Source organism: Aspergillus saccharolyticus (genome assembly GCF_003184585.1).
Source record: "Aspergillus saccharolyticus JOP 1030-1 unplaced genomic scaffold BP01scaffold_22, whole genome shotgun sequence".
Taxonomy (NCBI): Eukaryota; Fungi; Ascomycota; class Eurotiomycetes; order Eurotiales; family Aspergillaceae; genus Aspergillus; species Aspergillus saccharolyticus.
Genome location: NW_020290632.1, coordinates 192,618 through 208,514, shown reverse-complemented (window position 1 = coordinate 208,514; position 15,897 = coordinate 192,618). Strand labels below are relative to the sequence as shown.

General features: G+C 53.6%; 3 protein-coding genes across 3 annotated transcripts; 1 reads left to right on the top strand and 2 right to left on the bottom strand.

Moving 5' to 3' along the window:
• Window positions 1-2,552: 2,552 nt before the first annotated feature.
• Window positions 2,553-3,590, top strand: BP01DRAFT_299514 (4-hydroxybenzoate octaprenyltransferase; the record flags this gene model as incomplete). The annotated part of the gene is made up of 1 exon (XM_025571954.1): window positions 2,553-3,590. The coding sequence occupies one exon, from the start codon at window positions 2,553-2,555 to the stop codon at window positions 3,588-3,590; it is 1,038 nt and encodes a 345-aa protein (XP_025430079.1).
• Window positions 3,591-6,765: 3,175 nt separating this feature from the next.
• Window positions 6,766-8,232, bottom strand: BP01DRAFT_299651 (pepsin-like aspartic protease; the record flags this gene model as incomplete). Its single annotated transcript, XM_025571959.1, has 3 exons — window positions 6,766-7,616; window positions 7,676-7,982; window positions 8,047-8,232. The coding sequence occupies 3 exons, from the start codon at window positions 8,230-8,232 to the stop codon at window positions 6,766-6,768; spliced, it is 1,344 nt and encodes a 447-aa protein (XP_025430078.1).
• A 1,506-nt stretch (window positions 8,233-9,738) lies between these two features.
• BP01DRAFT_401572 (P-loop containing nucleoside triphosphate hydrolase protein) lies at window positions 9,739-15,145 on the bottom strand (the record flags this gene model as incomplete). Its single annotated transcript, XM_025578617.1, has 14 exons — window positions 9,739-10,029; window positions 10,181-10,633; window positions 10,706-11,324; window positions 11,389-11,453; window positions 11,615-11,686; window positions 11,753-11,876; window positions 11,946-12,285; window positions 12,348-12,518; window positions 12,580-13,310; window positions 13,368-13,557; window positions 13,611-13,937; window positions 14,026-14,252; window positions 14,329-14,860; window positions 14,930-15,145. The coding sequence occupies 14 exons, from the start codon at window positions 15,143-15,145 to the stop codon at window positions 9,810-9,812; spliced, it is 4,287 nt and encodes a 1,428-aa protein (XP_025430077.1). The 3' UTR covers window positions 9,739-9,809.
• Between the last annotated feature and the right edge of the window lie 752 nt (window positions 15,146-15,897).

Genomic DNA, 15,897 nt, shown 5'->3' with positions numbered 1-15,897 from the left:
ATTGTGCAATCCACTTCTGCCTATGTCCGACACTCATTTACACCGAACCGTCACTACATGGGCCCTATTTCAAAGAGCATACTCATCACGGCTGTTCAGCACACCCAAGAAGAGCCGCTCTACTGCTCCGATGAGCGCAGCAAGGTCACCAGATCCTCGCCACCACGCGCACCCTAAGCAAGATGTCTGAACGGCTCCACACCCGAGACAATGTGCACGTATGCACCCTGGACGGCACAGACACAACATCTATCCCTCAGGCAGTGCGAAAATCATATAATACCCCAGATGCTGTTCTAGATATCTATTCCAGAAGGTACTCATCGCGTCGGCGGTGGAATCATCAACATAAGCAGCGTCAGCGCTAGCGCCGTTGTCAACACCCCTCGGATTCCTCCTCCAAGGCGGCACTCACGCAGCTATCCAAGACATTGCGTCTGGAGCTCCGCCCGTTCGGAGTCAGTGTCGTGTGCGTGATGGCGGGGAGGGTAGCTACTGCATTCCATACTGATTGACCAACGGTTATCCTCCCCTCTGCTTCCCGCTTTTGCCGTCTTCCCAGGGTAACATTGCCGAAAGGTACGGGACGGGCCGACCCACAAGGCTCTTTCCCGGAGGAGTCTACCGCTGCCCTCATGGACGAGGTTATTTTGGCCGGGGGCATGCCAGCTGGCTTGGTGTGAACGGTCCCATGGTGTTGCTTCACGTCTACCTTCTTTTCCAGTTGGCGTGTGAATTATTCATCGAAAGGAATTGTCCAATCTTGTCTGTGCGAAGCCGTGCTGCTTGCGGGATCGGTCGATGAGTTGACGAGGAAGGGGGCCATGAGCTGATCGAGTCAGTATAAGTCAGCCCTGCTGAGAATGGCGACCGTATCACTGAATTGTTCAATCTGTTGTTGGCTGATGAACCTTTTCCCTTGCTTGGTGGTGCGAGGGATATGCGGACGGCGATGGACATGCGGACGGCTGCTCCGTTTGGGTGCCTTATGTGGCTGTCACCGCTGCGGCGTGTGCCGAGAGTTTGCTGCGTGTTGTTCCTCCACCAATAGTCGAAGATATCCCGCCAGAGCGTCGATTCCCTGGAAGACGGAGGTGATGTCAAACAGAAACGATGATGTCTGGAATCAACAGCCAGATGAAACACCTGGTTGTCTTTGACAAGGTGATATCCGCCGCTGACAGTTTGACTTCCCTTGAGCTCTAATTACGCTCGCCGGAGTGAGCGGCAATATGGGAAGATTATAGGCGTTTGCGAGCCAATATCCTGGTATCATGAACCCATATTAGTCCCAGAGAGAGTGATGGCGGATATCCTCGCTCGCAAGTCCGATGCGGCCAGAATTCGCGGAGAGAATTTCGACACTCTCACCAGCTGATAAGACGGAAAACGAGCGCATGGTTAACTGGTCTTTCACGTCAAAGGAAGTCATTCAGGACTCACACGAGACCTAGGTGGGCAACTCGAAAATATCATGATGCCGTTGTGGACCTACTACGGGGGGCTCCTGTGGGATTGAGCTATGGCGAAAACCACGATAGTAAGATTATCAGAGGCTGGAACTGGTAAATAATCTTATCAAGCACGAGGATGGCCCTGGAAAAAGGGTTGTAGAATTAGGAATCTGAAGATGAGATCTGAAAACGCAACCCGTTCAATTACTGCAGAGTGACGAGCAATCAGTGTTACCTTCTCAACCCGCGGGGCAATTGCGAGCGTCATTTCATTTCTGCCAGTCTTGGATTCTCTGAGCCTATGGCTGGCAAGACGTATGATAACAGTATGTCCCCAATGGATGAGACAAGGATAAGACAGAAATAGGCGGGGCTCCAACAAGCGAGTAAGGCTTATCCTCTCCTCTTTCGGATGCGACTGAATACAGATTAGACAGGAGTCTGATTCCACTCGGGAGAGCCACGGCCATCCGAGAGACAAATATATGAGACAGATGTTTTATTCCCAACCGATTCTTGATCCACTTCTAATAGCCAGGATGAGGGCGGTTTGCTGCCGTGACAGGGCGGGGAAAGATCCGCGTAGCGATGCGCCAGACCCTGTCACCAACGAGCCAGTCAAATCAGGGTCTCCCCAAGGGGTATTTTTGACACAAAAACCAATGGCGATCCCTCGAGCACGTGTTTGCATCGAAGCACCAGAATCGTCCGGTGAATCGAAGCAGGAAACCCTCGGTTATCAATCATCCCTGCTCCTGTTCATGCAAGTCGGGAACACAGCCTCCCACCTTACCGCTACTGCGCACGATCAAATACGAGGTTGGCGTGAGCCAGACATCGCTGGATGTCAAAGCCAAGACGTCCAGGGTCGTGGGGTAATATAAGCCCGGGGAAATCGTTGGCTGGGCAATTTTAGTGGTGCACTGCATTCTAACCTGAAACGGAGACTCCTGGATAAGCACGATAGCCATGAGACATGCTGGCTAATACGAGAGATCAGACTATAAATGTGAGACAGAAGCCTCAACTGAGGGTTGAGTCCAATGTATCAAGCTCTACCTCTTCTGAAGTCTTGTGAAAATGTCCAAAGCGAAGCAGATGCCAAAGAAACAGCTTCAGAGCACTGCCCAGGCAGAGTACCATCCTCCATCCACGGGCATCTTCTCCATTCTCCCAGCCCAATGGGTCCCATACGCGGAATTGATGCGTCTGGACCGACCAGCGGGTTACTTTGCTTTCTACTGGCACTACCTGATCGGAATGAGTTTCGCGGCCGCTATCCTTCCTCCCTCCCTACCGCTCCCGGCTCTCATGGAAGCGTGCGTGTACCAGATTGTCTGGGTCATTATACTGCGCGGGGCAGTCTGCACGGTCAATGACAATCTCGACCAGAAGTTCGACCGCCAGGTCGCCCGGACCAGATGGCGGCCCATTGCGCGGGGGGCGGTCTCCACCCCCCAAGCCAACGTCTTTGCCCTGCTCCAATTCGCCATCCTGGCTGTGATGGCCTTCGAGTGTCCCCTGCAGTACGCTACGAAGTCGGGGGCCATTCCCCTCTACGCCAGTCTGACCACTATCATTCTGAGCGTCTACCCGCTGGGCAAGCGGGTGACCGACATGCCGCAGTTGATCCTGGGTGTGGGCTTCGCGGCTGCCATCCCCTTCTCGGCTGCCATGATAGGCCTCGACGCTCTCCCCGCGCTGCCGACATTGCTGGATTTTACCGCATGGAGCGCTGACGAGCGGGTGGGCGCAGCGTCGCTCAGTCTGTGCATTGCCTGCGCGATCTGGACTGTGATTTTTGACACGGTTTATGCGCACCAAGACCGGGAGGACGATATCAAAGCGGGTGTGCGCTCCCTGGCGGTTCGTCTGGGTGAACACACCAAGCCGGCTCTCGCGGCGGGCGCGGCCATTCAGGTCGGACTGCTGGTGTGTACTGGTCTTCTGAGTCACTTTTCCGCCGTCTACTTTGTGGCGTCGTGTGGGGGAGTGGCGGTTGCGCTGGCCGCTATGCTTGTGCTGGTTGATCTACGCTCGTCGGCCAGCTGCGCGTGGTGGTTTGGCAAGGGCACGGCGATTTTGGGGACCATTTTGCTGTCGGGACTAGTTGGCGAGTTTGTGATGCAGGCATGAGTTGGTGCTTTTGTAGAAGTACGGATTTGGGGGTACATTTCTAGGAAGAATGGCTTTCTACGGCTGGAACGAGGGAATCCGTTTCATGTTTGAATGTGTTTGGTACTCGCGTGGTAGATGAGAAATGATAGATTGTTAAGGGTTTTCCTGACATTATGGCCTATCTAGTGGGCGTGAGTTTCCAAGTATAAATGAGGAACGTATGAGTTGTTAGTTGGAGATAAGGTGGAGCGTGTAGGAGATGCAAGAGAATGGAGACTTTCCCCCGCTCTCCTGACCTCCTGGAGACAAAGAACGTCGATGGACGTGCTTGTGCGACGTTGAATTGAGCGCCTATGCGCCCTAACGCTCATCCGTAAGCAAACATGCAGCATCCTAATTCGGTGGCTGACTCTAATTCCCTTTCTTTCCTGAACGGCTGGACACATCTCTGGCTTTGCATCCGGAGACTAGTGGATCAAAGGGGGTTCATTAGATAGCTGAAGTCCGTAATGCTCTCGCCCAAACCAGATCCCACGTCAAATTAAGCAACAAATTATGATTAGACGTGATCCTCACGCCTTGACGGCTGATGTCCGACGTTAAGAACCGATCAAAAAGGATGACTATCCCTGCTCGCCCTAATGTGACGTGGCGCCTGGGCGACAAGCAGATCTTTCCACAACACGCTTCCTGCTTTTGCCTTGTTAGGTCTAATCCCAAACTTGGCGTCTGCTACGGCCGTTCCTGACTCGGATGGTCGCGGCTGACGTGGAGGTCTACGCAGGTCAACGCCCTCTACGGAGTACATAAGTTAAGACCCTCGTGCAGTGCCGGTCATGTGATCTGCATTGCCCTATCTCTCTTCCCTTCTCTTCATGGAGAATGTTCAGATAGCTGTCGCTCGACTCTCGAGCGGGTTGTGAGTAGGTCGTCATGCAAGCGATTGTCGTTCTAGATGTTATATCTCGCCTTGTGTGGTTGTTTATTTGTGGTGTGATCTCGAGGATATCACCAGAATATCTTTACACTACCATTTTCTATCACAGCAAACCCACCGTCTACCCAGACCTCCAACAGATAGCATCCTTGTGTCGGAATGAGGAGGCCTTAAGGTCACGAACAGTGACACGACTTCAATCTCTACTGCTAGATCACGCGACATTGGCAAGATGTGTCTGTGAAGGAATGAGATAACAGGGCCCCATAACCTCGCTACAATCCTGATCCTTCACTTATGCCTTGGAATCAGGGAATTCACCCCAGAAAAGGAGAAGGCTGTTGTAGGACGGATTGACAGGCGGGCGTTGATGCTTATCCTATGGGCAATACTACCACTTCCAGCCACTCGACAAGAGCTCTCTGAGGTATACACATCCGGTGCAGCCACGCCTCTACTTAACGCCAACTCGATCATGCAACCCCTCGCTATGTGGGTTCGGAAACCACTCTATAACCGATAACCCCCACGAGTGACTTAAAGACACATCAGTACTTAGCCCACGCAGTCCCTCCACCAAGACCGCCAAACCATACGGGCCAGCAATCCACCACCTCAACGCTAATCTCCTCCGGCTGAGCGAACGCACCCCGCCCCTCCCCCTGCAATTTCCGCCGACACCGGGGGTTCTTCCGCAACAAGAACACCAACCCCGACACCGACATCGCGGTCGTCTTGACCCCGCCACAATCAGCGTGCGGGGTGCGGCCGCGGAGGGTCATTAAGCAGTCCGGGGGGCGCGTGGCGGTCTAGACGTCGGGCCGGGGTATTTAGATAGAGGGTGGAAGAAGATGTTGTAGAGTAGGATGCTCGGTATGGTGGTGCATGTCTGGGGGAGAGACTGGCCAGTAGAGCCAGTATCACAAGCACCAGCTGGCCCGGCAACAGGAGTTCGTGGATCCGAGCCATTGTCGGGAGTAATCTAGAATACTTGATGGGAAAGAGAACTCGGCTTCGTGAAGCCTTCAGGGGCAATTGATGCGCCCTTTATACTCACCTCTGATGAACCCTGTACCTGCACTCCCTTACTGGCACGAACTTCAAGATGGTGTCGCATATTCTGGTTACGTGCTATGACGAAGTAATAAATCTAACCTCAGTGACTTAACAGCCAGAAGTTTACGGGAAGGAGATGAGATATGCAGTGGTTGTTGAGACAGGAGTCAATAGTTACCAACTTGATCTCTAGGAAACCCTTTGTATAGCCATACTACGACGGGCTACCTATCGATACAGCTTGGACATTTACTGGGTTAGTTGGATAAACCCCAAGCACTTGGTGGGATGAGAAACCTCCACCCAAGCCCGCACAGATTGTGGATCATCTCTGCTAATGTGTTTCGGTTGAAGAGGATCTACATTCTTCGCAGTGTGCAATATAAATGATCGGCCATCCGATCAGGTGGCGGTAGCACCTGCAGGATTCCCCGCACGGCCCGGCACGAGCAATCAATCATGTTCACCTGGATTCATTGGGAAGAGCTATAGCTAGTGACATTCGTGCAGCGAGATACGGAAATCACCATTCAACTAGTTTCCAAGTCTGCTGAATATGGGAATGAACAGAGAGTAACTAAAAATCAATCTTCGAAATAATAGCAAACGTTAAATAATCAGAGAGATCTGCAAGGCTAGTGAATGCGGAGCAGCTATTGAAGTTCGAAATGATCATCAGTCCCCACTCCCGGGCGCACCGGTGGATGGATAGAGAGCTTCCTATTGTGTAGAGCGCTGCAACCCCCCGACTGCTAGTCATAGGGGTGTTGCACCACTGGATCCAGCCACCCAGGCCCGGCGTGGGGCGATCTAGACCATCGTGCAATGTTTTCATCGCGGTAGGCTTCTTAGTTATACTGCACTATCGAGTCCATGGGCTTCGAGGAGTCCGGTCGTGGGGCAGTGGGCAGCGACGTAATGCCTCCTAGTTCGGTGAAGCCCCACCGAGTCCGCGGGATGGGGTTTCGGTAAGAGAGCGAGTTGTGATGCTTGATCGGCAAGATGAGTTAAGCATTTGCTGGAGTCGACGCGGCAAAGAGAATCCCACTGGTCCGAGTGGATGGCACGAATCGACGCGATGCCTAAATGGGGTGTGGTGGATCCTCTCCCGAAGTATGGGAGCTCGTCTTGCTGTAAGCCCGTTTCGCCTCTCGACCCGTTTCGCTTCGGATGTTGTTGTATGGGACCAACTCGGAGGCTTTAAGAGATGAGTAGGAGACTCCCAATGATTGCCGCGCAAAGGAGGGAAACATCGAGTCGGAGTACCACCGCCGCACTCTCCTTCGAGGAACCATCCGACGAGGACGAGGACGAGACCCCCGTCGCATTGGGGATACCAGAGCTGCCCGAGCCGATTTCGAGGATGTGATCGGTGCCAGGGTCGGTGTTGGTCTTGGCAATGGCGACCTCGTTGTTCTCCAGATCGTAGACAACATAGGCACTGCGCAGAAAGGTATCGCCGAGCACATACTCTCCGTCGTCTTCATCGTCTTGAGGCACAATGCCGAAGACGCAGTAGGAGCCCTCGTCCAGAAGCAGGTCGCCCACGCTCACGGAGAGATTGAAGCCGGAGAACTCAAAGACAATCTCATAGTCTTTATCGGCGACGTCGCAGTCGACAATCGCATAGCCGGCCCGCTCGATGTACTCGGCGCCCACGGCCTCGATCAGCTCCAGAGCGGGGGTGGCGGGCAGGTAAGTCAGGGAAGTGCCGCTGTCGAGGACACCCAAGACGGGGAAAGCGGTGTTGTTGATGCTGCTGCTGTCGGTGCCGGTGACGTGCACGCCGGCGAGACTGACGACCAGGGTGCTGTACACGCCGTTCACTTTCTCGATCGCCAGGGTGTGTAGGCTGCCGGTATATTTAGCCGTGTTGACACCACCAAACAGGATGGTGCCTTCTTTCGCGTCGACGTCATCTAACCAGAGACTGTACGCGGCGGATTTGATGTAGCCCTGATTGACTAATGCCTTGGGTAGGTTGGGATATTCTCCACCGCCGAATTGGGAGGAGGTCTCCCCCAGGGTGTAGCCGATGCCCAGAACTCCCTCTAGAACAGAATCAGCCAAGGTTGGAAGGTTTATAGTATCAACAAGGGCGTTCACTCACGACTGCTGGTGCTGTTGCTGGCGACCCCGAACTGAAAATTCGTCAAGGTGGCATTTCCTACTTTGAGGGTGTCGTTCACGTAGTCACCGGCGGCTTCGCTACCGTCCACGTATTGGATGATGAATTCATCGTTGATGTACTTGTAGGTGGAGGAGGAGGAAGCGTCATAAGTGCCGTAGGTGCTGTTGGCGTTGGGATCGGAACCGTTGGCTGCATTGACCCAGAGATCACTGCTTCCGGTGTCGATGATGACCGAGACGTTTTGGCCGGGGGTCCCCAGAGAGAGGTTGATGACGTAATCAACTTCCTAGACGCCATGATCCGGTCAGATGGTGAAACCAACTAGGGGGCACCATATGTGAGAGCACGACTGCACCTACCTTGTTGCCAATATCCGACTCGACGGTGGCAGCGCGTTTGTGAGATGCTCGGATCGTGTTATGCCGCCGTTCGACAGTGTATTGCAGGGTGGCTGGTTGACTGCTCTCGTGCAGCGTCAATGCGGACAGAGGCTGGATAAGCCCCAGTAGAGGCAAGAGTAAGGCAAGATTCTTCATGATGGGGGCGAAAGGCCAGAGGAGAGGAGGAGAGGAGTGGAGTTAATGAAGTAAAGTGAAAGAGGGTCAGTGAGGGTAGGAGTGCGTCGAAGGGGGATGTCTGAGAGTAATTATACTCAGGGACTCTCCAGGGCGAGACCGAGGCTGGCGTCATGGCTGGCTGCCACGAAGACCCACTTGATGACATCCAGCTGGGTTTCGCATGATGGATCTGTTTTTTTTTTTTCTTTTCTTTCCCGGAGCTACGCGGCCCTCTTTCGTGGGTGTAAGGAGAGAAACGGAAGAATCGGGATAGGCAGATGCGATTCTGGGATGGGAGGATGACGCGGCTGTGGCTCAGTCCAGCGAGGCTTGTCCCTCGGCTGTCTCGGCCGCTAAGCTGGTTAGGGTTCTTTTCACTTGTGGATCCGTGGTTGCCTGAGGCGATGAGCGATGCTCAGCCACCATCAGCCACCGTCAGCCAATCATCACGACAGCACGGAGGACACCGTCTACTGTACGTCACCAAACTTATTCAAAGAATACTACGTAGTAGGTAGATATGCATCACGTTTGGCCACCTGATTGCAAGCTGCATGAACAAGAATAGTTGCCCTCCTTGCTGGACGTTGACGTGGTTTGCACACCGTGCGAAGCCTGCAGTCGTGATGGCGAGAAGCATAAATTTGATGTTCCCGTGTTTGAGAGCAGAAGGTTGCTTGAAGGCCGCGATTCTTCTAATAGGCAATTCGCTAGTACTTGCAAAATTCTGAGTTGTTGACTGGTGTTAAAAGGGGCCAGACGGTGGTGACTGGGGCAGGTGGTGGATGCCTGATGAGGCAGCAAGGCAGTAAGGCAGTAAGGCAATAAGGCAAGGAGGCCAAAAGCAACAAGGCAGTAATAAGGCACTCAGGCAACAAGGTAAAATTGGAGATGAGGCGAGGGTGACACGTTCAGCAAAGGAAACATGTCCCACAAATATGGATTATCAGGATGTTCCCTATTCGTTAATCGAGGCTAGAAGAATAATTTCCCCCGCTTGCAACGCGCGTAAGTGCGGAAGATCCAAGATCCATAGGAGTGAGAGACGGCACTATCGGGTGGAGCCCTCGTTAGCTCTTATCGGTCAGGCTCGACCCTACGTGAGATCTCAAACACTACCCAGCCCCTACACGAACATCGGAAACTAGGGACACTTTTTGCCATGGCGGCCAATCGATATGAGAGTCTTTCGAAGGCTCGTTACAATTCTTCTTATTTACTATGTAGTGGTCGGGGACAGTGTGCATTTCTGCGGTGGGAAGAACCAGTTCAGGAGTCTATGCTAATCACAAACCCCTCGGATCCAGAGACAACGTCTTTATGAAGAAACATTGATCCTTCTATGATGCGATGTGAACAGGAGACCATATCACTAACATATGTGTCAGTGCGTAAGATACTATGGTTCGTGCCCATGGCTTGATACGGAATCTCGCATAACAATAACGTCGTCACCTGTTATAGTAACACATATATATATTACTCTACACAATGGACACGAACCAGTCTTACGAGGTTGGCAGTCTGCAGTCTGCGCAAGTTCATCCGATATCATCTCATCCACACCCACTCGAAGTATACAAGTGCCGAAACCTCGTCTCCCGCGCCAACAAAATCGCCGGCCGATCGAACTCGACCACCACCCCATTCTCCATCACCGCCACCGTATCGAACCACGAGATGTTCTCGTACCGATGGACGATCGAGATAACCGTGCAATCGACGAACTCCTCCGAGATGATACTGTCCATCAGGGACTGTGTCGCTTGATCGACCCTGCACGTTCCGATAAAGCAGTGTCAAATTAGCCCTAACCTCGCACCAAAACAGACCGGGCTTCCGACTCTCCCCCCACCCCCCCAACATTTGCAAAACCAGCAGGACATAATTGCCCCAGACCAGAATGATAGGAAGGAAAGTAACATACCGACTCATCGCCTCATCCAGAACTAACACCCGACTATTCCGGGCCATCGCACGCGCCAACGCCAGCAGCTGCCCTTGGCCCGCGGACCACCGCGCGGGATCCAACTCCGCGTCCAGGCCGCCCAGCTGCGTGACCAGACCAGTCAGGTGCGTCGTCTGCAGCACGCGCGCCAGAGCACCCTCGGAGAGAGTCTGCGCGGGGTCAATGTTGAAGCGGATCGTGCCCGGCAGGTAGCACGGTTCCTGGGGGACGACGCTCAAACGGGAGCAGATGGTTTTGGGGGATAGCGAGGCGAGATCCACGCCGTCGATGTGAATGGAGCCGCTTTGCGGGCGGAGAAGTCCGCCTAGACATAGCAGAAGCGAGGATTTGCCGCTGCCGGAGCGGCCGCAGAGGGCGACTTTCTGGCCGGGTGAGATGTGGAGGGAGACGGAATTGAGGATGGGTGTGGATCTGGAGTCAGGGGGACGTGGTGGTTAGGGATAAGGTTTGCGGGGGGGTTTGGAACGGAGGGTGAAGACGTACTTGTAGGCAGCGGTTACTCCCTGTAGCTCGATGGCGCCGCGACTGGGCCAGACCGTCTCTCGCGACAGGGCGCTTTTCCCGCCGGTCTCTGACGGGGTGTGCGCGGCAAAAGATTGGATTCTGGAGACAGCGCCGAGGCAGGATTCGGTGAGTGTCCAGAATTTGAGTACGCGGGATAACTCCTGAGTGAAGCTCATCAGCGTCACAACGGCGGTTCCCGATGAGCCGGCGTCGAAGGAGCCTCTCATGAAGACCGTTAGCAGGGTCAGGAGAACAATCAGGCCGCTGGCCAGGAGGTCCATGGCGAGGGTGAGCCATTGCTGGATCATGAACAGGGTATATGTGCACTTCTGCGAGTCGTCCACCATGGCGAGATTGACGGCGTGCATATACCCTTGCCAGCCGAAGGCCCGGATAGTCGCACCTCCACTGAGGGCTTCGGAGAGGTGCTGGAATAGGGGGGCTTTGGCTTCGATGGCGAGCAGGCGGACCTGTCGAGACGTGCGGGTGTAGCATTTCTGCAGGACGTAGCACACCAGCAGCAGGGGTGGGACTGCCAGCGACATGTATTTGGCCACGACAAACAAGATCACCATTTTCAGGAGACAGGCCCCGAGGGCTGTAGGATGTGCATGCGAGGTCAGTGACGGCTGGTGCGGACTGGGATCGGATTGTCCGCTTACCCTTCGTTGCGTTGACCGCTGCTAGAGGTAATGTCATATCGACCAGTTCTAGGTCTTGACTGAATCTGTTGTTCCAAGGAGCGGTCAGTCAAAGTGGGAAATGTGCCGAAAAGCAGCATCATACCTGTTCAGAATCTCACCAGAAGGAGTTTCGTTCAACCATGACAGAGGCGCACTGTTGATATCAGCCTTGCTCATGCATTGGAAAGAACCATCGCACGCATACCTCAGCATGCTGCTTAGCAAATCCCCGTGCAGACGTTCTGCACTATTGGATATCATGCGTATCAGGTAAACCCTGCCACCGGTGAGCTTTCAGATCGAATAAGTGGAATAGTGCTCCTACGGGGTGGGGTATACATACCAGGACCCTGCTGCGCCGACCACCACCGTACCGACTGCAAAGGCAATGAAGACCCCCAGATACATTCCTGACAGTTGGTTCGACGTGTTCGAACTGTCACTTGACCACCACTTCAACCAGAGGTCTGGCAGGAAGCACGTCAGTGATACGCGCCGATCGTCACTATGTTCAACACAGGGAATGGCCAACTCACTGGGAAAGTCTTGACAGAATGAGGCGACAAGAACGAGAATGACGTAAGTTGCTGCAAGTCTTCGGCCGGTCGATTTGAGGTAATAAGAATATCCAGATTCGGCTTCAATGCCCGAAGGCCGTGGCTGCGCTTGTTCGGGGATGTCGTCGTTTGAGTCTGATTCATTGCCTTTGTGTTCCAGACACGCCTCGGATGCCAGAGGCCATTTTTGAGCAGTATCTTCATCAGGAATCAGATCAATAGTCTGAGCTCCCGGTGGCCGATTCGTGGCTTCGGATTGGTTATGCTGCATGATTCGCCCATTCTCCAGAACGAGGACCTGGTCTGCTAGAGCTGCGACCTGGGCTAACACACCCCGAATGACCCACGCGTCAGTGTATCCCTGAATCGAAGCGAAGTGACCTTACTGTGGTGGGTGGAGAACAGCACTGTCGTGCCTTGACGACGGAAATAGCCCCGGTCAATGTCCAGCAGGCGTTGGCAGATCCTCTCTCTCGTGACGGGGTCGAGCCCACTGAAAACATCATCGAGGACCACTACCTCACATCGCGAATACACGGCACGAGCGAGAGCCTGTCAGTTCGTAAGTAAGCGTCATTGTGAAAGTCTGGAATTTATGTATAGAGCAACTCACAACACGTTGCTTCTGCCCGCCACTAAGAGCATTGCCCTGCCCCCCAACAGGCGTCAAGTCCCCCTTCGGCAGAGCCTGCAGATCTTCACTGACACCGCACATCCACAGCACTTGATGATACCACTCCGGCTGCAAGGCGAGGGGCCCAACAATATTCTCGCGGACGCTGCCCTCGACCAGCCATGGGACCTGGGTGCAGTAGGCCGTGGGCACCGGGAGTGCGTGAATGTAGCCCTGCTCAACAACGGTTTCCCCCAAGATGCTCTCCAACAGCGTGGTTTTTCCGGCGCTCACGGGACCCATGACGGCGATGATATCGCCTTTGTGTACGTCGAGGTCGATTGCGCGGAGCGCCTCCGGTCCGGCCGCTGACCATTTCACTGTCGCGTTCCGGATGGATATCAGAGGGCCCTTTTCTGCCCCTATCGAGGGGACTTCGGACCCGGAGCGTCCGAGTAGTGATGTGCTTGATGATAGCGATTTTGCGTCTACTAGCAGTGGCAAGGCGTGGGGCTGAGAGAAGTACTCTTGCAATCGGCTCAATGAGCCTAAGCATTGGAACAGCGCAGGTAACGCCTGGATTAGGGTGAGGACTGGCAGAGTGATCATGCTCATCAAGGAGAGCGCGGTGAAAGCCTGCGCGGGATTGAGCGAACTGCCCCCGCTTGCAGCGGAGAGAACGGTGAACAAAGTGAACGAGGCAGCTGGAGAAACAAGCCACGAGAAGTTGGCTAGTTATGCCCTAGTCAAAAACGGGTCCATCGGAACTTGTTGGTGATTCCACTCACCGATCGAGACCTCCCAACACAGCAACGAACGGAATCTTCGAGAGGTCGCGATTTCAGCGGACCGATAACGAGAGATAATTGACTCAATCGATGTCCCCAGCCCGAGCAGCTTAATGGACTTGAGATCGTTCAGCATCTGACGCGTAGCATCAATCCTGAATTGCACTCTCTCAATCCAGGAGCGCTGGGCCTCGTTCTTCCACTTGCAAACCTTGACAATGACAAGGATGCACACTTAATAACAGGATTAGCCATTGCCACGGCGGCAGGAGAGAGATACATAAGCTCACTCAAAGATAACGCTACCGGTACCGCGCAGGATACTGCCAGCTGCCGCCCCAGCAGCCAGACTGCCAGTCCGATATCGATCGGTGAGGCCCATATCTCGTGCACGTCCCGGAACCCCGTAGCAATTCTCTCCACGTCAGTCCCCATTAAGGTGATTGCGGAAGTGCTCCCTTGCTCGACCACTCCCAGCTCAAGAGTCCGGCTGTAGACGGTGGCGAGTAGGGCCCCTCGTACGCTGATCACAAATCGATATGCCTGTCGGTTGTATAGAGCCTTGGATGTCTGGCAGTAAGAAAGTTCTATCAGATCTGCGGTCGAAACATGACAAGGTAGTACTAGCCACGGAAAAGTGGCGAAAGGTGGCACTCACCGCAAGTCCGATATACACTATCGCAGACGCGCCGATCAAACCATAACCCTTGTTTCTTGTCATCGGATTCTCCGGAGAGTCAACGAATTTGATCAGGGCATTAACCAAACATGGCTGCATGAGCGTGAAAGCCGAGTAGCACAGTCGAGGGAGGACTGCTTTCAGGAATTCCGTCTTGAATGTCCAGAACACAGTGACAAAAAGCTGGTTCTTGCGTGATTGGTAGACTGTGGCAAGAGTCAGTGATCGTGAGGAGGAAGTTGATGCAAAATTTTGGAAGAACTTAAGTTATTGATTACCTACCCTGCTCCCACTGTGTCCGTAACCTCCTGGTGAGCTCTTCGGCTCTCAAGTTCTGGCTAATGAGTGGAACCTGCTCCAATGTCAAGGGTGCGACCAAGCCTTGTTTCAGGACTGGAAGTACCCATGTCAGGAAGCAGAGGCCCCATAGATTGGATATGTCTTCTTTCGAGGCATTTTGACCCCGTGATATATTTGAGGTGGTGGTTGTTGTTGTCGACTCGAGGATTAACAAAGAGATGCGCAAGCCTAGTGTCACGCTGATGAGAATGGGGGCGAGGTAGGATTTCGAGGCGAGCCAAAATGTCCGGACTCGCACAGTGTCGAGTAGTCCAGTCACGAAAAGGTGCAAATTGGGCCAGATCGGTGGGCGCACTGAGCGAGCGCGTTCAATGTTGGAGTTGAATATTGACACGCCGGTGTCGATCGCTTGTAGGGCCTGCGCGGCAGTGCTTAGACTGGTCTGTAGAGTGGGATGTAGTCTCCGAACAGCTAACAATGCTAGCTGGCTTCCAAACAGTAATACATATAGCGCCTGGGATCCGTATCAGCAAACACGTGGATAAGATCGTATCTCCATAACTTGAAGCCCTCAGAAACTGACCGTGAAATATAGAGTCTGCCGTGGCGGGGCAACTTTGGCAGGCTTCCTGACTACATGCGCAGTTCGCACGACATGAAGTGACAAGAATATCAGTGAGGGTATACATGCCACAAACACATCTTCGAATAGCAAGGTAAAGTCGAATGGTCGACAATTGACGTTCACGACGGGGCCCAGGGAAGTATCACTTCCTCTCGGACAAGGATCGACAGTCATGGTAAGTGAGTGTTGAGGTATGGCCTACTGGAAATGGGCATGCCATTGGAATATATTTAACATCCCCCTTGATTTGTGGCAGTGAACGAATTGGAGGAGGCCCACCGAACGTGTCTATTCTGCTGCCCATCGTACCCTCCCTGGCCACCGAATCTCCCACTCGCCACGCCCGATATGTATCCGTGAGATATTACTTGAAAATTCCGGTTTCACCTCTTATAGAGGTGGCTTGGCGGATGCTGCTCAGCCACAAGATCCAATGCCCTGCTAGTGGTCTAGGGATAGCTGTCAGGGGGATGTTAGGTACCAACCTTAAGCTTCTTTCAAGTCACCTCCGAGCTGCGAAGGTCACAGAGCCCAGCTGTTATTGTCCTGTGGCTGAATGTCACTAATTAGACATCTGGTCGTGTGCTCCTTGACCATAGATAGATGTGGCACCCCGTATCCGGGCTACTGCAAGCCATCCCGAAACACGAACACGGGGATGCCAGGAACCCCGAGCTAAACTGGATATGGTGGCAGTATGTGATACCTGATCGACGGGCGGATAGGGGTTTCATGATGCTGATTCAGATGGCAATCCCAGCCGACCCGGGGTCAAAAGACGAGAGAGAACCCGGGTGCCTCCTCCGACCGGCCGAACCGGGGGTTATTGGGCGTGAGAGTTATAGAAGCTGCAAAGAATAGTTAAGATTCAGTTATTTCAGGATCCACGAGGACATCAGCTGTTAGATCCATACAGTGTACTTTAG